General features: G+C 40.5%; 1 protein-coding gene across 4 annotated transcripts in view; it reads right to left on the bottom strand.

Moving 5' to 3' along the window:
- LOC127433005 (GDNF family receptor alpha-2-like) overlaps positions 1-25,589 on the bottom strand; it is a 108,870-nt gene that overhangs the window by 9,114 nt on the left and 74,167 nt on the right. For all 4 annotated transcript variants that reach the window (XM_051684585.1, XM_051684586.1, XM_051684583.1 and 1 more), the window contains 3 exons: positions 6,270-6,379; positions 4,498-4,638; positions 385-572 (listed from right to left, as the gene is read on the bottom strand). In XM_051684585.1, the coding sequence (XP_051540545.1) occupies positions 385-572; positions 4,498-4,638; positions 6,270-6,379 (439 nt within the window). The remainder of the gene's footprint in view (positions 1-384; positions 573-4,497; positions 4,639-6,269; positions 6,380-25,589) is intronic.

Raw genomic sequence — 25,589 nt, 5'->3', positions numbered from 1 at the left:
TTGTAGGGAAAAAAGTACCTTTTTTTTTTTACTGTTTTTGCTGCACACTCCTCCCATATATAGATATCAAAGCCCCAAACTCACATCACACCAAGTCAAAGTAATAACAGATAAGCAAATATTTTGATTGTGTCACAGAGCTAAAATATTTATACTTTTCTTGAAAAACAACCTACGAATGGCTTACTTAGTTGACTCTACATATTAAACTGGGATAGGAGAAAGTATTTTAACATCGAAAAAGCCTTCATTTTAAAATTAAAGGTCACCTTTAATTTAATCTAAAACCACCTTTAAATTCCCTAAATTTTAGCCTGTTTTAGACTTGCATTTGCTGGGTAAGAATATAACACTACAATGAACCACAAAATTGTTCAGACCTACCTGCAGGTTAGCACATGTGGAGAAAACACATGCACTGTCGATTGGCTTCACATCATTTGAGTTGATGACATGCTTGGTGATGATAGCCGGCTGCAGATTGGTTCTTACTGATGGTGCCGCCGACTGAGACTCAGTGATGGGAACTAGAGCTGCGTCCGTACCATAACCAAACGCCTGTATCGCATTTCCTGCACAATGAAACAAACACAAACTTATGTAATGTAGCCCCAAAAAGTATTTGAACTCTTAAGCCACAAATGTATGAATGACTCTGCATTATGTAGAACAACATATTTAAACCAACTGGCATTTATTTAAGAGAAATATAGATCAAACACTCATCAAGCAAAAAGAAGTTTGTTAAGTTTCAAAAGATAAAACAATACACTGTACGACGTGGTACCATGCAGTCGTTACCTTAAGACACTTAATCTATCAGATCTAACATTTAAAATTAACTTTTGACTAGGGGTGTATACGGCAGGGCCGTAGCTAGCAGGGTGAATGGTGGTAACGATTCTAGGGGCCCAAATGTCCAGGGGGTCCCACAACAAATTCTAAACTGTATTTTTTAATAGGAAAGGGGCCAAGAGCAATGTGCAGTCAAGGGGCTTCAACTTTAATCCTTTAACTTTTGATCTTGAACATCAGGACACTCTTAATCTGATAAGGTGAAAAAAAAAAAAATCACAAACAGGTAAAACAATAAAAAAATAATAATAATGCAAGATGTACAGTTGTCAGATAATTATTACTAAAACATATTTTGTTATTGTTATTTAATGATTTAAATTTAATTGTAAAAATATGTAATAATAATTGCCCAGGTTAACACCTCAGATTTCCATTTGTATGCATTTAGTAATTTGTTGGATTTGTGATTTAGTTTAATTTCTAAACAATATCTACAGAAAATATATTATTAATTTGTCGTTTATTTATTGCCATTGAAATACTGACTGTTTTCGGCCAGAGTTCCAATGTCAATTTCCTGCATGCATATAGTCAATGTCAATTTCCTGCACACCAAAAGCCATGCACTTTGCAAACCCTATTTAGGACTATGTTTTACATTAGCAGTATCAAACACACTGTTGGCCTACTGTTGCGTTGCACTTTGGCAAATGAACAAACAGTTGGCACATCGTAATGTTGAAAGAGTGCTTAAATCTGTTTGCTGCATTTGTGAATGTGACAGAAAGCATGAACATAACTTTAGCCTACCTAGTCATTACAAATCATGTAAAACTACATTGAATCTGGTGTTTTTATGAAACAGAGGCTATAATTTATTATCCTGTATCTCCGCAAATTCCGTGGGATGGTGCTCACAGAGATGGTGCTTAAGGTTTGAAGCGTTTACGCCTGAGCCGATACTTTTTGGCGACAAACTTTACTTGGACTGGGTAACCATCAACATTGATGGTGCCTCATGGGTCTTTAACATAATCAAAGTAATCCCAGACACTGGACTTCAACCGCTTTGGCAGCGGAAATAAAGGTTCAGGCTCGGACATGTCTGTATGATGCGCTCGTGCTGTACTCATGCTACACCAACATGATCACACAGGAGGTCGGCATGTTGTTTCCAATAGTTCCTGTACACTAGGATCGGCGACATTATGCTGACTCACGGACCGCCGTCATCTCCTATCAGATATGTTTGCATCAGTTCTAGTTCAATTGCTTACCCCTGTGGTGCACCCGGAAGCACGTTGCATCCGGAAGCAAGACGTGTCATCTGACGTGGGAGAGTGTTATGAATTTCGGTAAGTATACACCGATTTTAGCTAAAGAAAAATCAACCTACTCTTTCTGATCTCACTGGGAGATCAGTCTGGCTGCGCTCCACTCGTGCTGCACTTCTGATGTGCTCGTGATGCGCTGCACTCGTGACACCTGCATGTCACCTTTAAAATTGAGTGACAGTCGAACATGAGGATTGCGCAATTTAAAGATTGATTTTATCTCGCCAAGTTTATGATGCAGTGTAAATGTCGCCGATTCTGTCTTAATTAAACTGATTTGGATTTTATATGGTTTTGTCTTTATATTCATGCAATACCGTCAATGAGAAATTTCAACAATGATAAACTTCCATTTCAAAACCGAGGTATATTGTGAAACCTTGAAACCATTACATCCCTACTTTTGACAATTGTTTTTAATTTATTTATTTATTTTTTATATATATAGTTAATTTAGATATTACAAAGTGAAGAACATCTTTTAGGTTACGTCACAAAACTTTTTTTTTTTTTTTTTTTTTTTTTGCAGTGTAGACCAAATGTATTTGGACACTTTCTGGTTGTCAAACTTTATGAAACATAGTTTTATATTTTGTATCTAGTGCCATGAAATTCAGACAGTGAGTGCAATTACATGCACGATTATTTACCAATTATACCTTATAACCAGACAATGTGTAAGGCAGGGGTCGGCAACCTTTTTGACATGGAGTGCCATTATTTAATTTTCCCGGTCAATGGTTGTGCCGACGCAAAAACAAAAAAATTCAAATTTATGTGAATTTCTGAAAATGTTTCTATTTTGCATTTTTCTAATTTAATTGTTCTAATTTAATTGAAAATTTTGTGCAAAACCTAATGATTATGATATAATCATGATCCTGCATGTGAATTTTCACAGAGCATCTTAAGTGTTTAATGAAAGAAAACCTGTCCTTTTGTACAAAATGAGTTAACATAGTTAATGTCACAAATTGGCTTATTTGATTACTGATCATGAAATTGTGTGGAGTCTTAAATATTTCTTATATTATGTCATTGTAATCATGTAATCACTAGCATGCAGGCAACAGCGACAGAGGAGCAGGCTATTTTATTTATATGACGTTTTTCGCACCTGCATTCCAATCTCTATCTTGATGTAATCCTTCCTCATGATCTTGCAGTGTGTTTTCATCAGCTGAATGGGAGTCTAAACACTATTAAAGTGTGACGAGACTCACGCTGCACGTGTAAGCCATTTGCACATCACAAGTCGATCAACTATTTAGCCTCTTTCGGTGAATCGCACCTGCAAAATCCTAAAACTTTATTTCCAGGTTTCATTTATATTTGAACAGAATCTGATTTTTGAACCCCACAATGTGGGTTTATGTTTTCTCTTTTAATCATTTCATGTAATTTTGAGTGTGGCCATGGTTTAAGGAGGGTGTACCTGTATGCTGGGTTGGAAATCTCAAGGATTAATAGTGGTGTTTTCCTTATTACACCACATGTTGTTCTGAAAGCAAAAACAAACAAATGAAACATGGAATGTAGGCTGTCATCCACAGAGCGTTGACTCCGCGTTGACTCGCGTGATTAAACAAAAGTGAAGCGCTGCCAGCTCAGGATGTGCAAATGGCTTGCAAGCGCTGCACGAGTCTGTTGGGTATACTGCAGTCTCATCACATTTTAACTTTTTGTTTAGCCTCCCATTCAGCTCATGAAAACACGCCGAGTGATCATGAGGAAGTATTACATCAAGATGTAGATTGGAATGCAGGTGCGGAATTTCATTTAAATAAAATAGTCTACTCCTCTCTCGCCATTGCTGGCGTGCAAGTGATTACCCTTCCGCGTGCCATAGGTTGCCGACCCCTGGTGTAAGGTCATGTTAATGCCTTAAAACCTTTTTCTTTAATAAGGGAAAGGTCAAATTTAAAGCCAATTCTGATTAGCACACCTAGATTTTTGCCCATTATCCCAACTTCGCTCTACCTGTAAACACGTTCTTGTGGCTTTAATGTTTGCATGTCTTGTCTGCAGCTCTATTTACTCAGAGAGAAAAAAAAAATATTATTTCATATCTTATGTAAAGCTGGAGTTTATTTTTGATAGTTAGTACCATGTAAATGTTAAAGTTTGACTTAATCGTCCAAAAGTCGGTAAATACTTTTTGGGGCCACTCTTCATAAAGACAAAACAATTCCTTAACAACAGCCATTAAACTTTGGTGTGAAAATAAAAAAAGACCCAGAGCAAGAAACATCACTTGCTCGTAAGACAGAGCATTTCTCATTAATATGCTATTTAGGTTAAGCCCATACGGATGACTGTTCAGGATGTGAGTCATGAGGTTACATGAGGTTTTGGCACCACTCACTCAGGCAAGTGTTCTCTCGGAAGTCTCGGAGGAAGGCCTCACACTCAGCTTCATGATTTCTACTGCCTCGACAGCCACACCAAGGGGAGATGGTTATGTTAGTGTGGCTGGCATCCATGTAGTTAGGAGTCACATCTGAACCTGTAAGGCCAAGGCAGAGGTTCTCATAAATATTCATGGGGTGGGAACCATGCTGGTGTATATATCTCACTGTCTGAAGTGAGTGGTGTTTGGCTGAGTATAATCACCAGATGTTGTTGGTCTGCTCTCTTCTTGAGATAAATGTGTTAACATAATGACAGCAGATTTTTAATCCTCCAGGATTAATCCCAGGTAAAAGGCTAAACTAATGCAATTAAAGATTTTCTTTGATGTCGTACAAGCCTAGTTTACCCAGCACCTGTCGCAATTGGTTATTTTTGAATCATTATTAAAAAGATAATTACTACCAAGTCATTGTAATAAATGTGTGACTTAGGAAAGGGGTTTTCAAACATATATTTGTTCAAAAATAGTTTGCATACATGAATATTTCTTGGGAGTTTTTCATTGCCTCTGTCATCTTTAACTTGTTTACTTGTTCTATGGCACCATTTTCTGTAAAGCTGATTTGGAACAATATTTATTGTGTAACTATACAAATACATTTAAATTGAAAATGTTCCCTAATGTACTAATATTAGTAAAAAATAAAAATAAATAAATGAATAAAAACTGTTAACTGAGTAAACATTTTCCAGATAATATTTAAATTATTTGTTTTGGCTTCAGTACAGTAACAAATAAAAGTCAGTTATTTCATTTTAGAAACAAAACGATTTCTCTATAATATCTTGCTAACCATTTTCTCTAATATTGTAAATGGGTCTGTATACATAAAAATATATAGAAATATCTGAAAATGCATTGCTGCCTTTATATTTTAGGAAGGGGTTCCCTTGCAAGGGAATCATTATATATGGGACTTTAAAGGAATATTCCAGTTTCAAAGTTCAGCTCAATCGACAGCATTTGTGGCATAAAGCTGATTATTATGACAAAATTTAATTTCGACTCGTTTTCGACCCCTACATATCTTAAAAAGAAAAAAAAATCTGGGTTACATCGAGGCACTTATATTACAATATATAAAAAGTATAGCCACAAGACGTAAAAAAAAAAAAAAAAAAAAAACGTTGCATGTTAACATCATTTTAGTGTGAAAAAAATTGCTTACTAACTTTTTCTGTGTAAAGTTATATCCAGTTTTACAACTTTGCTGCCATGACGACATAACCCCATAAACCCTAAAACAACTGCAAAAGCATCGATTTAAATTTACAGCTCAAATAATAAAAAAGTTTTAACAGAAGAATTAATGTACGTGCTTTTATAAAAAGCATATTTCTACCTTTTAAACTTGACAACTATTGGCCCTTTAACTTCCATTGTAAGTGCCTTTTTTAAAGAAAAATAGGGTCGAAAGTCGAAATTTCATTTTGTGATAATCAACATTATGCCACAAATTCTGTCAATTGAGCTTATCTTGGAACTGGAATATTCCTTTAAAATGTTTGAAAACCCGACTTAAGGTATCTGGACACTGTAAGGATTTCCTATATAATATTTGCCTTATGATAATTCTTACACATTTCAGATGAATTACTATATACAAACTGCTAAAGATTGCAAACATACATGTTGTAAAAAATTATATAGTCCATTCATTTAAATACAATTCAAAATTCTGGCTTTTTATTGCTGTAAAGCAAATTTGCCCCATAATCACTCACCAATTAGTCCAACATAGGAGACCAGACAGCCATGGTAGTTATCATTAGGACAGTTTGTTACTGAATGTGGTGTCGTCAGGCAATTCATGTGGAAGTCTGCAAGTCTGGATCTAATCCAAAAACAAAACAAATTATAGAATTTAAGAAGCCTGGAACATTTTTAGCACATTTGACAGAATAGGATTTTGATGCATGCATGAAAAACCCTACTAATCCTACAATCACACGATACTGTAGAAAGCAAGGAATTTTATTTACACAAATAACCACTCCATGCACTTTTTCCTTCACACACACAATCTGATTTACAACAGGTGCGTGTGCCTGCATTTAGTAATTTGAACAAAACATGCCTAAATGATCTCCATGTTTGGACTTTCTGCATAACCTCTGCTGTAGACTCTGCATATGCTCTTTGTGAGTATTTGTGTGGTTTCAGTTGGTTCTAAATGTATCGTGAATCTAAAATGAATAAGTGTGAACTTACTGATCAGTCTTAATTTCTATGTAAAAATGTTCGCACACAGGTTTTCGTGAATGAGACCCAATGTGTTCTCTGCAAGGTCCTCAATAGTCAAACACCTTTTGATAAAGCTATAAGGAATATATTTATTCTCGCAATTATTTATCAGTGCTGTTGCATCTGCTATTATTGATATCTGCTATCTGATAAATAAGGCAGAGACAATACACAGCTGTGAATGTGCATGATGAGAACGAGCATGATGACATTCTGCCAGTCCTAACTAGGGTCTAGTGGGGTTCCAATTCAAGGCTATTTTCTGCTTGACTCCATGTAGTCTTTCTCCAACTCAAGCAATCTGCCTCAAACAGCCTCTTCCTAGGGGGCCTGTGCGCATTCAGAAACAGATTGCTCGCAGCACTAGACCTGAGGTGGACAGGGGGTCACATTACAACCCTCTTGCCTAGCACTTTGCACACACATAAACTCTGAATAATAGCACAGCGAAGCCATCCCTCAATATAATGCAAGCATGATAGAGATCTCGGGCTCTGTGCCCTCCTCTGACACCCAGATTAATGGTGAATCGTCCTACATGGTATATAGACCCCTGACTCACCGACTCGGCTCGGCCATGGTGTGAATATTAACCAAACTCTTCTGACTGTTGGGCCCAAAGGTGTTGCCTGCTGGGTGTTTACCTCCCAGAACAAAGAATGGTGTATGAGTCGCTCTCATGGGCACTGGCCAAAAAGGTCATCTTTTCTACTCTGCTTTATTGACATGTAAATGCATGTTCCTCTGATGCTTTCTTGTGTGCAGTCGTTTCACCCAGACTTTATCTCTAGATAAATGCAGCAGTGACTCGAAAAGGCACAAGAAGCAAGGTGTGTAAAATCATCAATCAAGAAATTGTGCTTGCTGATGAGACTGCAGTCCAAAGTGGACCCCTATGAAAGGGCATAGTGAAGTGCAGTGGCGAATTCTTAGGACCAGCAAAGCCTTCTCTGCTGGCCTAACATGCCAAATAAATAAATATTTTTCATCCTTTCATTCTCAATCAACTTTTTGCCTATGTATTTGTGATTGCTTTCCACTCTTAATTAATCTACAAACAAATAGAGAAAAACGAAAAGTTTATCCAGTCAGAATTTATTCCTTGATGCTTACAAGCAAAGTGTGACAACTTTTTCACAAATCACATGCACAAAGAAGCGCGTGAGTCTGAGCTCCACCCTGTCAGGCCTTCAGAATTTCTTCAGAATCCCTCAACCATGCAAATGAATGGCAACTAAAGTCAGACTGTCTGATTCATCAGCCAATCAGATTGATTTATTTGTTCTTGTGGGTGTGGTCTTCAGGATATGTCCCGGTCGAGGCCTTCTAGCTGGCCTTGAGTGACGCAATCACGCTTTAAGTGATGTACATAATTCAAGAGCAAAAAGCATAAGATCAAGCTGTCTGACGAGTCGGCTATCATCACTGCTGGTATTGCCGTTGAGAAAGAGATCCTTGTGGATTTAAAAACACCAGATATTCTGCATGACTGTGTTATTGATTAATTTATTAAACAGGAAAGGAGGACTGATTTTCACTTCAAGCAGATTGGTAAGTGCTTTTTGCATTGTTATAAGAACATCAGGAGTTTTCTAAGTGTAAATTAGGCTGCTTGAGCATTCAGTGTCAGATCAACTGCATTCCATTCAACTCGGAAAGTCAGATTTAACAACTTCCTCCTAGGAAAAGTGCAATGGAATGCATCTTGAAGTCAGAATTACAACTTGTAGGCTCGTACAGAAATTCTCAACTCCAGTTTCGCCGAGATGCAGGTGCATGATGTCACACAAACATGTCGACACTCAGGGAGATATACAAAGTAAGTGATAAACATTCACTTTTTTAAGTAATATCAATAAATGTGTTAGTTTCCACATTACATGATATTAAAGCTTGTTTAACAAATGCCTTCAGAAACAGGTGTATAAAACATAATCTCTTTTGATAATTGTACACCTGTAGCACTGCAGCATTGTTTATCAGTTGGGTTGCTAGGAGACATCTCTAATGAGAGTCAAACCCCTGCTAAGCTAACGGGAGCATTGCAGTTTTGTTTCCTTAAACGTCATCTTCCGAATATGGGGGAATATAATGCATTTATGGTCAGAGATATCAAGTAGGAATATCCCTCTTCCAACTTGAATGGAACGCAGCATAACCGTGTACCCTGACGAAACGAAATTTATTGCAAGCAACATTTAAATTGCAAATATCATTAGATAGATTTTTCCAGGTATTAAATACCTCCTTGTTAGATTCATATGAAACATTATGATTTTTGAATGTCTGTTCGGGAGACGTTCATTTCACAAAACAGTCATGCTGTGTAGGCTTGATTTTGCATTAAGTGTTGTTTCAAGTTCTGGCTTTCATGCGTGGAGGTGTTTTTAAAATGTCAATTGGTATTACTAGTTAGCTGCGACATAATATATGATGTCCAAAGGCATAGGGAGTCTTATTCATTGTGAAACTGTGTTTTCTTAATGGCATGAATCACATTGAAGGCCTAGACTTTAAATGCATGACCCGCCACTGGTGATGTGTTCCTGTATTATATGGTACTTGGAGTTCAAGGATTATTACTTAATAATTTAAATTCCCAACTACGTTATAACTTAATTTTCCAGAGTAGGTGCATACAGACTTAAGCACATTATGCATGAATATTTCACAAGATCTTTTCACAATGCTTTATATTTTGAGGGGCCTGCTCAGCTCCATCCATCCCTTTCTATCTAAACCTATTGCGTGAGTTTGGGGCGTAGCTACTTGTAGTAAACTTTTCAAACTGGAGAATATGAATGTCCATGGCAGACGTGTTACAGAGGAAATGGAACTTATCTTTGCCAAAATTTGAAAACTTGCCAAAAGACAAAGAGATAGCGAATGGAATAAAACCAGAGTGAACATTTACAAGGTGGAGGAATTTGAGGGAATTTTTGGGGTTAAATTCTTGCTATGTTGCTTCTCGACAGATAAACTACATTCTGGTATTGCCACACAAGTTAGCTCATTACCACTGGCGGATTTAGGCATGGGCGACATGGGCAGTTGCCCAGGGCAGCATCTTGCGGGGGGGCAGCACGAGGCACCCACACAGACTCCCCCCCGGTCAACAACTTTTGGGGGCGCGTTGAAGCGAGTTTCGCCCAGGGCGCCATACAAGCTAGAACCGCTACTGCTCATTACTGTCGATTTCTAAGATACAAATAAGTATCGTTACTTACCGTCTCGGTTACTGTCATAACCTCTGTTCCCAGATGGAGGGAACAAGATGCTGTGTCGATGTCGTGACACCACTTGGGGGCATACAGGTGCCTCATAGAGGGAGCCCTGGCCTGAGTGATTGTGTCTACCACTGCAGGTCTTCTGCGTCCTGTCCAAGGTCCAGACATGGAGGTTCCAGAGGTCTGGTCGCGGGTGCCAGATGGTGTCCTGTCAGGAATTCGCCAGGGTGGGGGCTGTCGCGAGGAGCATGAGGTCCGAGGTCCCAAGTCTGGGTGGGCCAGTAAGGTTCTACTAGGATGACCTGCTCCTTGTCCTCCCTGACCTTGCACAGCGTCTGTGCAAGTAGGCTCACTGGGGGAATGCATACTTGCGTAGCCCCAGGGGCCAGCTGTGTGCCAGCACGTCTGTGCTGAGGCGAGCCTGGAGACCTGCTCTAGGGGAACCCCTGCCCATAGAAACACCAGGTCGATCCAAGGGCTGAACAGATCTCTCTGCATCAATATGCATCATATGCATCATATGATGCATATGCATCAACCCAAGTGGTGTAACTGCCGCTGAGGATGCCATATGCCCCAGGAGCCTTTGAAATAATTTCAGTGGGACCGACGTTTTCCGCCTGAACGCCCTCAGACAGATCAGCACCGACTGCGCGTGCTCGCTCGTGAGGCGCACCATCATTGAGACTGAGTCTAACTCCATGCCGATAAAAGAGATGCTCTGAACCGGGGAGAGCTTGCTCTTTTCCCAGTTGACCCGAAGTCCCAACCAGCTGAGCTGCCTGAGCACCAGGTCCCTGTGCGCACACAACAAGTCCCGCGAGTGAGCTAGAATCAGCCAGTCGTTGAGATAGTTGAGGATGCGAACGCCCACTTCCCTTAACAGGCCAGGGGCTGCCTCTGTGACCTTCGTGAAGGTGCGAGGTGACAGGGACAGACCGAAGGGAAGGACCTTGTACTGGCACGGCCGGCCCTCGAAAGCAAACCGCAGGAAGGGTCTGTGTCAAGGTAGAACCGAGACATGGAATTACGTGTCCTTCGGGTCTACCGCCGTGTACGAATCTTGATGCCGGACGCTCGCCAAAATGCATTTTTGTGTCAGCATCTTGAACGGGAGTCTGTGCAAGGCCCGGTTCAGAACTCGCAAGTCCAAGATTGGCCGCATCCCACCGCCTTTTTTGGGTACGATGAAGTAGGGGCTGTAAAACCCCTTCCTCATCTCAGCTGGAGGAACAGGCTCTATTTTGTCCTTCCGTAGAAGGGACACAATCTCCGTGTGCAAGGTAGCGGCGTTCTCGCCTTTCACCGAAGTGAAGCGGACGCCGTTGAACCTGGGCGGGCGCCTGGTGAACTGAATTGTGTAGCTGAGTCAAACGGTCCTGATCAGCCACCGCGATGGGTTGGGGAGTGTGAGCCATGCCCCCAAGCTCCGAGCGAGGGGGACCAAGGGGACAATCGCGTCGGACGTACTGGCGGGTGGGGCCTCGCGATGGGGCAGAGTCTGAGGTGCCAATCGTGGCCATGCTGAGTCCAGGGACATCAAAGCACTTACCTGGCTCCTTACACCCACCATAGGAGCGGTCTGGGACAGGGGAGGAGGGGAATTGTCTCGTGTCCCATCATGACTGTCATGTAGAGGGTGGGATTGTGCCACAGCTGGGTGCGCGGGGGCAGGAGACCCACCTCCGAGGCACCGTACCTGCCAAAAAGAAATGGTGCCCGGCGGTCATGATAACGACGGCCGTGGACGCTGACTGTGTGACCCAGGAAGTAAGGAAACCGCTCTTTTCTTGAAAATGTGGGTACCGCAGCCTTTTGGGGAGTGCGGTGAAATGATAAGAAATGGTAAACAAGGATTCTCCGCCTGGCCCTCCACCGGGGGAAGGAGTGGTGCTCTTACCAGCTTCTGTGTAGCGGGTCTCCGACTTCCTGGGCTGCCCATCTCAGGGGCGCTTCAAAGCCTTCCTTGGGTTCTTGGCAGCTGGCCATGAGACAGGTGGTGTCTGCTTCCTGCGGGCGGCTCCACGCCGGGGCCGGCCTGCTGGGGTGTGCTGTGGCGGAGCTGGTGTTGTCGTCGCAGGGGGACGCCCTTGGCGACGAGCAGATGGGGTGCGTGGTCTTGAGCCACGCCGGGGCAGGATATGTTGGATGGCCTCTGTCTGCTTCCTCACCATCGAAAACTGCCGGGAAAAGTTTCTGACGGTGTCGCCGAATAGGCCAAACTGGGAGATGGGGGCATCAAGGAATCGTACCTTGTCAGCCTCCCTTGACTCAACCAGGTTGAGCCAAAGGTGGCGCTCCTGGACCACCAGGGTGGACATCGCCTGCCCGAGAGACTGCGTCATGACCTACGTCGCCCGGAGAGCAAGATCAGTCGCTGAGCGCAGCTCCTGCATCAATCCTGGGTCAGGACTACCCTCGTGCAGTTCTTTGAGTGCCTTGGCTTGGTGCAATTGCAGGAGAGCCATGGCATGCAGGGCAGAGGCGGCCTGTCCAGCAGCACCGTAGGCCTTAGCCGCCAGTGATGACGTAAGCCTACAGGCCCTGGACGAGAGCCTCGGACTGTTCCGCCAGGTGGCGGGCACAAGTGCACCGCGACGGCCTGATCCACCTGGGGAATCGCTGAGTATCCCTTGACCACTCCACCGTCAAGGGTAGTGAGAGCGGAGGAGCCCACGGACCGGGTCCGGGCAGTAAGAGGTGCCCGCAACGATCGCGTGAGCTCATCATGCACCTCCGGGAAGAAAGGTACCGGGGCAAGGCGCTTCTGTGAGCAGCGCTCTGGGCCCAGGAACCAATCGTCGAGCCACGAGGGTTCAGCAGCTGACCAACCTGACGCTCGCAGCTGCCTGGGCAAGCATGGCCGCCAGTTCTGCGTCAGCCTGCGACTGGGCTACCGCACACGAGGGTGGGAGCCCAGCCAAGTCATCCATGCCGGACTGGATGAACCTGCTCTCCGATGCTGCTATCGATAACTCATCCTCTTCACGAGCTCCAAATGAGATTGCGAACTCGCCCTGAGACGAGCCTGCGGTCTCATCCCAGAACCTGACCAGGGCACACGCGCGTGCTAGGGAATGGGAGGTCCGCGGGGGGTTTCCCGGCAGAGAAGCTCCCATTGAGGTCCCCAAATCGCCCCCAGTGCTAACCGTCTCTGCCTCATACCCATACTGTAGGTAGAAGGACCGAGGCAGGGAGCCGCTGGGATGGCTTTCCCTCTGACGAAAGTAAGCCGCGACCGCAACGTTGCCATGGTCATGTTTTTGCAATGAGGACACGGACCATCCATGAAAGATGTCTCTGCGTGGGAAGCACCCAAACACATGAGACAGCGATCGTGGCCGTCAGAAGCGGAGAGATAGCGACCGCAACCAGGAATAATACATAAATGAAAAGCCATCTTGAAAAAGACGCTTTCGTAAGTGCCACTCTTTTAGTAGAAAATATACTCTTTATGAGGAAAGAATACACTCTTTTAGCTGCTGAAGCGCCCAGGGGCGTTCTCTGCACAACGCTGGTGCAAGAGGGGGAGAAGCCGCTGTAATGCGCCGTAAATCCAGAGTCACTCAATATAGAGGTGAATGGATCGGCAGAGTAATTCAGCTCGCTGAACACAACCGCTCGGCTCCGAAGAAAAAATCTGAATGAGTGGTTGCAAGCCAGCTCCTTTTATACCCGTATGTCCAGGGGAGTGGCATGAAAATTCCTCTCGCCAATTCCCATTGGCCTTTTCTCAAAGATCAGAGGTGTTTGGAGCTTCCAGGTGTCATTTCATTGACACAACGTTGAGTGAGTGACAGAAGGGGAACAAGAACTATCCTACCTCTTGTGCTGGATGCCCCACACACCAGCTGCCGTTCAATCCGGCGATGTTATCGAACGACTGAATTCCTCTGCAATGCATTGTCCGGTGTGTTTATGTTATAGTGGTCTTTTTTATTATGACGTTAAATGTTTATCACCTTTTATTTAGTATGGCCTATAAAATGTGAAAAAAATAATAATATATATATATATATATATATATATATATATATATATATATATACATATATAATAAAGAATGAGTACGTTTCAAAACTTTTGACTGGTAGTGTGTATATAATGAACACATCTTTTAGGAAATCTAGGCATATTGTCATAGAAACAACAGTCTTTAAAAGCAAAAACAAAACAAAAAAAATGATGCGCTCAAAAATCTATTCTGAATTAACTACAGTACATAACAAAGATGGCCCTGAGGAGCATTTTCACATATTGATAAAGATTCTTATTATGGCTGTGTAATGAGGACTGCGTTTTTTGAAAGGCAAAGTAGGAAAGGTGCAGACAGACCAACTTGTTTTTCTATTAAACCCAGAAACATAATAACGCTGCTTGCCTAAATTAACAAATCCCTCAGTGGCGTTGATGATCTACATTGTTAATTACATTCTGGCTGGCTCAAGAAAGCAGATGGGTGGGAGAAGTGTAAATTAATGCCCCTAGTATCAGGTTTGCAGTGTTAAACCATCATTAACATTACCCACTCTTCCCCCAGGAGACTTCAAGGGCCTGCTATGTCATTCAGGGACATCACTAAGCGGATGTCACCCTTTCTGTGCCCCATGTCATGTGTGGCAATCATCCAAATAAAATTAATAACTAGAGTGTGAGCCTGCAGTGGAGACACACTTGCAGATGGTGAACAAGGGTTACAGGGTCTGTTTTTTATTTCTTTTTGAAACCAGCTGGTGTAAGTCAGGCAACTGCATGCCAAACTGATTTAGCAAGTGATGCTGATCCTGTAAGCAATCTGGCGAGTCTATGCACATTTGTTCTTAAAAAATAAAAAAAATAAAAAAACAAAAAAGTAAATACCAAAAGCATTCAAGCAAGGCAGATAAAAAGTAACTTTTGGCTCCAGGCTCTGTCTTTTACCATTCACTGAATAATGAAGCATTAATATTTTTATACTGGTCTCATATTTATGTTTGTTCCAGTATGATCATACTTGTGCTAAATCTAAAGGTAGCAGTGATTCTCAACTAGGGGTACTTTGAAAGACTTCAATGTTGGTTTGTTAAAGCTGAAATGTGTTATTTCTGCGCCATAAGTGCCAGTAAATGGAATTGGCACTTTTCAAAGAGCCTTCTAAATATACCACCCGTCTATTGTTGATCAAATAAACAGATAGTCCCGTCCCCAACTCATGCCATTGTTTGATTTCATGTTGTTGTGTTGAACTGGACAGGTCGCTCAAAACAGAGGAATTTTTATATGCCACAGAGACACTGTGTTTACAGTATTTGCGAACATTATTTGAGAAATTATTTCTGCATATTAAGCTGGGATGGGAGAAAGTGTTCTAACAGCGAAAAAGTTAAACAATTCAGCTTAAAATCTATAAAAGAGAAAATACAATTTAAAAGCATTAAGGCTGTTAATAGATTTAAATTATGAATCATGATTACTTCAGTTATTTATTTTGCTGTTCAGGTAAAACAAATCTGCAATTATGAAATAATATAATAACATTGCCCACATGTTTTAACTTAATCTTCCATAACAAAGAAGTTTTGCAGCAAATTGGTATTATAATTATCATTTAAATAATATTTATGATAATGATATCCACTTATTCAGTAAAATATGATTTAAAAGGAACATATGTCTTGTTTAACTAAAATGTCAAACACAGGTAACACAGTTTAAAGAAGAAGGAAAAAAAGACGGAGCATCTTTCAGTTTTTTACATAAGGAGGAATATTCCGAATAGATGAATACTCTATGGAGATTTAAACCTTTATAGAGTATTTTAACCTTTTTCGGAATAAAGTCTTAACAAGATAATTACCTTAATCACTGATGTGAATATAAATGTGGTCAACTTTAAGAGATGGCTAGACGAGCTTTGACGTGAAATCATCACTTCAGGTCAGGAATTTAACATCGTGCTCAGGTTTAGGATTATAAATTAATACATGGTAATCACGTGTGAATCATGTGATACATTATCATAGACATTTCAAGAAGTGGAAAGTTTATATGATGTCGTATCTTAATGTTACATTTGATAAGATCCAGATGCACACAATTAACAAAGACCGCAAACAGAGTCGAGACCGCACCCATCCGATTTGAAATCACAACGTGCTCATTTTCATTCATAAGGTTTATAATTAGCTGCTATATTTGTAATTTTGTAAGTTTATTTAAGATGTTACTGTATCCTTCTGCCTCTTGGAAAATCATTCATAAGAATATTTTTTGTATTATTCAGATGAATCCATTATTCGTTTTGAAGTCATTATTTGTGCCTTTTGGAAGAAGGTATTCGGCTTCGGGCACATCCCTATTACTGATATTGTAGAAAGACTGGTATCATATATTAGTACTGACTTGTTACTGAGTGCACTGGTACTTTCGACATCCTTACAAGATGATAAAACATTCAGGTCTTTACTAAAACATTTGAGGATTAAGCCCAAGAAGCCCACCCCTAGCACCGCCCATGTTCCAAGCCAATAATATTAAGTAATGTTTTATTTGTCATTCCAGCCCCGCAAGGCAGCATTTCAGGTCAGCCATAGCTGCTTAAGATGACAAATATGTTTCATCCATCACCACAGAATCATGGCAGCCCACTCATTTCCTAATTGGAGTTCTCATCACTGATGATTTGGGAACAGATGGTTGAGGCACTATTCCTCTTCATACTCTGGCCCCAGCCCAGCTGGGATATCCATGAACAATAGAAAGCATGCATTTGGACAAGCAAAATATCAAGGTCAAATATGTTAGGCAAGCAGTTTTGAAGGGTATGTCTTTTTCTTTTTTACAGCTCATTTGTGCCATGACCGAAGATATTCCCTTGGCTGTTAGAAGAGATACTGTCGGTACACTTTGACTTTAGCATGTTTATATATATATATATATATATATATATATATATATATATCCACAAAGTTTCTGAATATTTTAAACTGTGCTAATTTTGACTGCACCCTTAGATTATTTTGTGGGACAGTATATATTTGAATGAGGTTTTAAGCTAGGTTGAAATTAATAATTTTTGCAAAAAATTAAAATTCTGTTATCATTTACTAACCCTTTTGTTTTTCAAAACCTGTATTACTTTATTTTGTTTTTGCACAAAATTTGTTATTTGTGGGCAGAGTGTCTGGTCTTTTCCATACAATGAAAGTGAATGGTGACTATTGCTTTTCAAGGCAAGATTTTTACCAATAAAGACTTAAATTGCAGCCTGTTCCAGAAACAAAGCTATCAAAAGGCATCAGAAGACTCTGTATATTGTGCATGGGTCATATGGGTGACTTATGCTTTTATGGTGATTTTTGTGTTTGGAACTTTACAACCCTTGCCCCATCTACTTTCAATGAAAGGAAGATAGCAGCACAGACATTCTGCTAATCATCTATTTTTGTATTCCATGAAATAAAGTCCTTTTGTTAGGAAAGAATGAGAATGAGTAAATGATGACTGAATTGTAATCAAATCTTTGAAGTTTTTCTTCTTCATTTGGAGGTTTTGGACTTAGAGTCTCAAACAATTTTGAGAAAACTAAAGGGGTGAATTTTGATTGGATTTTAAACTGTATCTGTTTTAAATGTCATTTATTTCCTGTGTGTGAATATTATTCCCCCACTTGTGTGGATAAATTAGCATCTTTTAAAATGTCTGCGGAGGCCCAGAGGGATTTAGGACCTTGACCAAAGTAAAAGCAACAACACCACAAATCATTTACAGTTTCTGGAAGCATTCTAAAATCCATGTAACCTGACTCAAATAAGTGCCTATAGGACAAGTTTTTCCAGCATTCTAGCTTAAGCTTCATCTGTGTGGTAGCTTAGTCAAAATGCTTTTGGAAAGTGTCAAAGCTCAGATTAATAATTTTTGTGCAAATTAATGACATGAGAGAAGTAAAAAAAAAAAAAAAAAAAAAGCTGATGAAATATTCAAAAATGCACAGTTAAACAAACATAAAATTATGTAGATGCATACTTTTATTAAATATTGTTTTCTATAAATAAGTAATAGCTAAGATAATATATTTATAAATTCATAAAAGAGGATATTAAAATAATGAATAAAGACACAATAGAAACTTTACAGCTATAATCCATTCTTGAAAACTAGAATGATTTTTATAAGCATTCTGTCTTTAAAATCACCCTAGTCAAAGATGCTCTAATTGAAGAATCAGAATCGTTTAAAAAATGAGCAAACAATGGGGTAAGGAACTTTAAAATTTAGTTAGGCTTGGTCTCCAAAATGTTTTTAGACTGGATCCTGTAAATAAAGGCCACAGAGAATCCACATAGTGATGGCCATGAGACCAGTCCTTTTATGTACTTGAGACATTACACCATTGCAGCTGGACCATAGATAATGTGTCATAGGGATGAAACATTCACAAAATAAATGCATTAACCACCATCAATTACTGTTACCAGTACTTTTGCATGTCCTCACCAGCTTTTGTTAGATTATATAGCTAGCAAAATGAAATGCTTTGTATTTACTTGTTTGCACATAATAGTATTCAGGTCATGTTAGCTATAACATATCACTGTGTCTTTCTGTTTACTGTGTGCTCAGTCTGGCCACTTCAGTGAAGCAGTTCTGCAGTTCTGTTGTTGGATGTCCTCCAGGCTCCCACAGTGGGGAAAGGCAAGGTGATTTCTGGAGCCAACAACAGACAGAGAGGGCAGCCAAAGTCCTCACATTGGCCTGGTGGGGACTCTCACTTTTCTCTCAGTTTATACATCATACAGTGTCTGAGGACAAAGAGTCTAGAACCTAGCCACTATTCAGGTAATAAAGAGCAGGAATTAAAGTTTTGTAGCTTTTATTCAATGCCTTTTAGCTTTGGGAGTGAACTGCTACAACTGACAAAATAAACTTTGAGCAGATATACACTTTTTAAATGTACAGTATGTTCCTCCTGGAAAACCAAGCTTAAGATGGTAGCTGTGTTCTGGCACATGATAGCTGGTTTCCAGCAGGTGCAAGCAGGTCAACCAGCTACCATGTTTCAAAAACCAGCTTGTACCACCTGAAGCTGGTATGACCAGCTGATAAATGGTTTGCTGCTGGTTCAGGATGAACTACCAGTGTTGATCAGCTAATGATCCACTTGGAAAAACTAATGACCATCTTGGACTAGCTAATGACCAGCTTTGACCAGCTCTAATGACCAATTTGGACCATATTTCGAGCTTTGATCAGCTATTGATCAGCTTTGACCAGCTAACGACTAGCTTTGGATCAACCAATGACCAGGGGCCTCATGTATAAAGCTTTGTGTAGATTTCATCCTAAAAGTGTGCGTAAGCACAAAAGTCACATTTCACTTACGCACAAAAAAAAAAAAAAAAATCAGATTTATAAAACCGTATGTACGCCAGAACCTGTGTGTAGTTCCCTTTATAAATCCCAGCTAGCGGAAGATTGTGCATGCATGCACATGATTCATTCCCATCCCAATCTCCTCCCCAAAATAACCATATATGGAGTGCGCAATGCCTGTTTTACTATGCATATCCTCATCTGCATACAATTATCATATGCAATTCACCACCCAGACACGTGATTACTGCGTTTAACGGTACGAGAAACTGTATTATAGGAGATCATATAGATTGTAAATGTCACATGTGCCCAAATGTTAGATGCTGCACCATGGAGAAACATTATTTAATAAGATATTAACTTATTTCAGAGAGTATATCTTGAATATCCCTTGGCAAAACATTTTTTATCGTTGCAGACATAAATCTACCCTAAGCAATTCTGCTTCTCAGAAAACATTTTAAATCATTTTAAGGGTGTTTTTATTGAGAAGTTAAATATTTAATACTGGAAACAAAACAAAAAAATATTAAAATTCTTTGTGCAGCATTGTCTGATATCTTCAAATTACTAAGATTTTATATTTGACTGGTATTTTATATTTTAAAAAAGCTGAATGGCAAATGTGCTTTTCATAATGTTTTTATTAGACTAGAACAGGGGGTTTCGCGGCAATGAGGTTCGGAATGAAGAGGAGTAGGCAGCACATTTGATGCATATTTTGTGTGCATTGCTGTACCTGTTTGCAGCTGTACAATACTGTTTCTGATGAGACATGTCTCTCCAATGGTCCGTTAGACTACTGCATGTGGCCAGCAGTGGCTGTCTTATACAATCTGTTTTAACAAGCCATTTCACTTTAGTCAGAGTCAAGTGCGCATCACAGATAATCTTTATTCAAATGCTGTTCTTATCTCAGTACATGATTTCTGTAATAGCCTTTGGGAACAGAGAATATCTCAAACTAAGAAATCTTTGCTGTTATTTTAAGTTACTGTATGTTCCTTCTCTATGCTGACATGGGAAAGTCCTCCAAACGCAGCGCAAAACCAATATTTCCTATTTTATATTTGAAAGCCTTTTCAATTAGTTAAGGCGGGCATACACGGTGCGATTTTCTGTCGTGCGAGCTCCCGACCAATTTTTTCCAGTCGGGAGAGATTGCGTGGAAATCGTGGGTGCTCGTGTGGTCGTGGCTCGCATCGTGTGAGAGGAATTATGAGCAGAGCCGAACAGCTTGTGAGCAGATCATGACCTCCCGATAATTTTTACAAATGTTTAAAAAATTCGGGCCGATTTGGCGATCTACCTGAAGCTGACCAATCAAGAGAAGGTGTTAAAACTCACACGATGAATGTAAACTGAGTGTTCATGAAGCTTTTACACATTTGGAGAAAATGGTCATGTTAAAACTGTGTTTTCCCATATTATTCAAGACTACATCACTGGGAATGATTCTACAGAAATGCCATGCTGTTCTCTGCCCTTCAAACAAATCATTTGCCATGCGGGTTGCACTAGAAAACAATCTTTATCACTCTGATGGACAGAGTTTTCAAATTTCCGTCATGGTCTATTTATATTCGTCATCCTTGCATTCGTTTCAGTTCTAGGGCGACATTTAGGGGGATATAGCATCTGTTATAATGGTAAATGCACATGATAGTGGATATGTGATAGAAGATTTTTTTTTAAGTCTCCAAGTGCATGTCTAGTAAAACAAATGACTTCTAAGTTGAAAGTTCTATCTGTCAATCAACCACTGCGCTAATAAGATTTTTATGCTTTGCTTTGTGCGGTTTTAAATCGCATTCGCATGGACAAGACCTCATGGATCTTCTTTAGAATGACTGCTATCAACATGCAAGCAGTGACACAGATGAGAAGGACGTAGCCTACATCTAAAGCTGAATAATACAGGTAGCCTATACTCCACTAAATTAACTCCAAATTCTGCACTAAATGTCATGTTTGCGTTTAAATTAAATCCAAGTATAATCGACAGAAACGGTGCGAGAATTTTCCACACTTTCTTTTTAATCTTGTACATTTTGTGCACTTTATTATCATGCAGTAACTGGCAACAACACACTGATATTATGATTGATGTATGCAGTCATGAAATCACACAGCCTCCCTTCGAAATCTTAATCTGTCAAATGTTGGACAGCATTTGCAATAGGTATCCTTTTTTTATTATTTTTAATCACCAGATGAGTTTTCAGCTAATACAGCCCCCATGCCAGCCTTCTATTTTATTTATAAATCGCAAGCTATGAGGAATTAAAGCAATGTCCTCCTCTGGCTTTATGTCTTATAATGATAAATAGCGCGAAAATTCATGTGATTGTGCTGGAATTCGCCAGGTCATTGTAACGAATGCAGGAAGAGTCAAGAGAGCAGGATCTAAGAGCAGCTTTACTTTAATAAGGAAACAAGTCCAGATAGAAAACTTGGAAAACAGAGGAACAAAACAAAACTAAAACTTGGGAACAGAACAAACGTCACATCCACGGGGGTAACAGGAAACAACAATTGACAAAGACACAAGCAAGCACAAGGACATTAAATACATTGGGGCAACAAGGTAAACAAGAAACAGCTGGGAACAATAAGGGCAGGAACCAGGAACAGAGACACAAGAAGGTAAACATAACTTCAAACTAAAAGTCTCTTAAACACCTAGTGACCTCTGGTGGCCACTAGGGCAAAAGTCTCAGGTGTGACAGTCATAAAGTCGTATAATCGTATACGATTGCACCTGTACGATTCTCAGATAAACTGACTCGTAACGTGTGCAGGGGCTCATGACCTCCTGAGTGTCAGAACTCGCACCGTGTACGCCAGGCCTTACATACAATTATTATAGCCTACTATTGGCTTGATAACGATTACTTCTGATTCAAGTGCTTAACTACATACTTTTTTATTCTAAATGTGGTGAAGTAATTTAAAATCAGAGTTTATAATCAGTCTGTTCAGTTCATTATTTGTCCAGCTGGAGTTCACATACAGCAGTAAAAGAGTGCGTACGCAAGGGGTAGAGCTTACATGGTGGTGCGCACATTTTCACATCAAGTTTACTTTTTATAAATCTCATCGTAAGCGTGAGAAACGGCGTACAAACATTTTTGTGCGTATGCAACGTTTATACAACAGGCCCCAGGTTTGGATCTGCTAATGACCAACTTTGATCAGCTAATGACAAATTTGGACCAGTTAATGACCAACTTTGACCAGCTTTGGATCTGCCAATGATCAGCTTTGACCAGCTAATGACCATGAGCAGTTTGGACTAGCTAATGACTAGCTTTGACCAGCTTTGACCAGCTAATGACCAGCTAATGACCAGTTTGGACCAGCTAATGGCCAGCTTTGACCAGCTAATGACTGGCTTTAAACCAACTAATGACCAGCTAATAACCAGTTTGGATCAGCTAATGACCAGCTTTGAGTGTGTCCTCCTAAAATTGACAAAATAAACTTTTAGCAGATATACACAATTAACCATTTGGATCAGCAAATAATTGGACAAGCTAATGAGCTTTGACCAGCTAATGAGCTTTGACCAGCTAAAGACCAGTTTGGACCAGCTAATGAGTTTTGACAAGCTAATGACCAGTTTGGATCAGCTAATGACCAGCTTTGAGTGTGTCTTCCTAAGAATTGTCAAAATAAACTTTTAGCAGATATACACAATACACCATTTGGATCAGCTAATGACCTGTTTGGACAAACTAATTATTAGGTTTGACCAGCAAATGACTAATGACCAGCTCTGACCAGCTAATGATCAGTTTGAGCCAACTAATGACCAGCACTGACCAGCTTGAACAAACTTGAAAACAGCTAGACTGTTAAAAAAATGTAGCAACTCACAGCTAGCAAACCCAGAAAAAAAATCAAATAAAAAATACTGATGACTCATCTTGCACTCAGGGGGCATATGTAAAATCCAAACTCATACGACTTTCTTCTGTGGAACACAAAAGGAGATGTAAGGCAGAAATGGTAATATGTTTTGTGAACCTGGAAGCGGACCGTGGTACAGGACCCGAGATTACTTGTAGGAGATTGTCTGTAGGAGGTTGCAATGGAACTGTGGCATGGTTTGCATGAGTGAGAAAGCAACTTGATCTGCACTTGTTGAGGAAGTAAAATAACTAGCACATGTGTTTTTGCTGATTTAAGGATAATGACATCATCAGTTGCACAAAAACACACACACGTGCACCATGAGAGACAGGGGAACATGAGCAGCACTGCTGTACATTGCTTGCAACCAGATGTCCCTTCAAAAAAGACCAGTTCTGCAGGACATGCATATCTGCTGAATTATGGCATGTGACACACAGAAGAGCAAGTGTTGTTCACTCTGGTGTGCATAATGACACCAAATTAATAATTAAAAAAACCCCACACATATAGGCCTATAGCAGGGTTCCTCAATAGGCGGCCCGCGGGTCAAAGAGAAAAATGTTTGGCCCGCGCTTTCAAATAGTGTTGTCAAGGTAACATCAGTGTAAGCACGTCGCTGTCACGAAAATTCAAACGCAGCATTATTGACAGATTAGTCTGACAGCAAAAACATGGCGAGTGTGAAGAAAAGAAAAGTGGACACGGAAAATAGACGATTCAAATGTGAATGGACTGAACAATTTTGTTTTATTTTGCCTGACCACCACAACGCAAAGCCAACGTGTTGGTTATGCACACAGACCATGGCAGTCTGTAAGGCTGATAACATCAAACGCCATTTCAATGCATTGCACAGCAATTTTAATTGCAATTATCCAGAACATTCTGAGAGATGCAAACAGAAGGTAACACAACTTACAAGCAATCAGTTGCTTTTATTCACAAAACCACATCCATACAGGAGAATGCAGCATCCTTACGTGTATCTTGGAACCTGGCAAAGGCCAAAAAGCCGTTCACAGAATTAATTAAAACCTGTGCGATTGACATGGTGGAGGAAGTTTTAAATCACGATGACAAAACGAAGAAAATGGTCATGGAGCTATTACAAAAGGTGCCATTATCCAATTGCATGGCAACAAGAAGAGTAGAGGCATTGGCGGTTGAGTGTCTCTCCAATCTTTTATCCGACATAAAGAAAGCAGAAATCATGTCACTTGCAATAGACTCGTCTTGCAACAGAACCGACATTGAACAGCTGTCAGTGTTCGTCAGATATTTTGATGGGAAGGTTTTCCTTGAAGAGCTGCTTTGTTTGCTGCCAATACAGGGAGAAATCATTTTTAATGAAGTGATGCAGTTCTTTGAAAAGAATGGATTGGATTTAAGCAAAGTTGTGTCAGTTGTCACTGACAGGGCTCCGTCAATGGTTGGACATCACAGAGGCCTGATAAGCAGGCTAGCTGCTGCTAACTCAACACTCATAGCATTTCACTGCATAATTCATAAATCGGTGTTGTGCGCTAAACTGTCTGGAAAAATGAAAGAGACAATGGATACTGTGATGAGGCTGGTAAACTTTATTTGCACGAGTTCTGGTCTGCAACATCGCCTTTTCTGAGCCTTGCTGGAGGAAATGTCAGCAGAACAGCATGATCTTTTGCTGCACAACTATGTCCGATGGCTGAGCAAGGGCCGTGTGCTGGAGAGAGTGTGTGAACTTCAAAATGAACTTTGTTCAAAGTCAAAAGGCAGAGAAATTTCTAAGGTTTTTGAACGACAGCGCAGAGATGGCATATGTGCATTTTTTGTGCGATATCATGTCTCACCTAAATCAGCTTAATTTGCAACTGCAAGGCAAGAACCACACCATTGCAGACATGTACGAAGCTGTTGAAGCATTTCGTTTAAAGCTGACACTTTTTGAACGGGATCTTCAAGAGAGAAAGCTACACTTTCCGCAACAGCATTGCAAGAAACACCAGATGCGAGAGGACCCGCTAATGCGTGACTTCGTGACGAGACTGGCAGAGAATTTCAAGGAGCGATTTGAGAGCTTTAACCTGTCAAGTGAACTACTTCTCTTCCTAAGACAGCCATTTTCAGTCCCAGCAGATGGGCAATGGACTGCTGAGGCCAAACGGCTGGTTTCATCCTTAGATGAAGCATCTTTGCAGCTGGAGATTTTGGAAATGTCAAAGTCTGATTTGCTCAGAGAGCAACACAAGGAGGCTAGTATGGACAAAAGTGGTTTCTCAAGCTAAATTCCAGGACAGCAGAGTCATTGCAATGTTCCTACTT

Source organism: Myxocyprinus asiaticus, chromosome 42 (assembly GCF_019703515.2).
Source record: "Myxocyprinus asiaticus isolate MX2 ecotype Aquarium Trade chromosome 42, UBuf_Myxa_2, whole genome shotgun sequence".
In the NCBI taxonomy this organism is placed as follows: domain Eukaryota; kingdom Metazoa; phylum Chordata; class Actinopteri; order Cypriniformes; family Catostomidae; genus Myxocyprinus; species Myxocyprinus asiaticus.
This window is presented reverse-complemented; position numbering and strand designations above follow the sequence as displayed.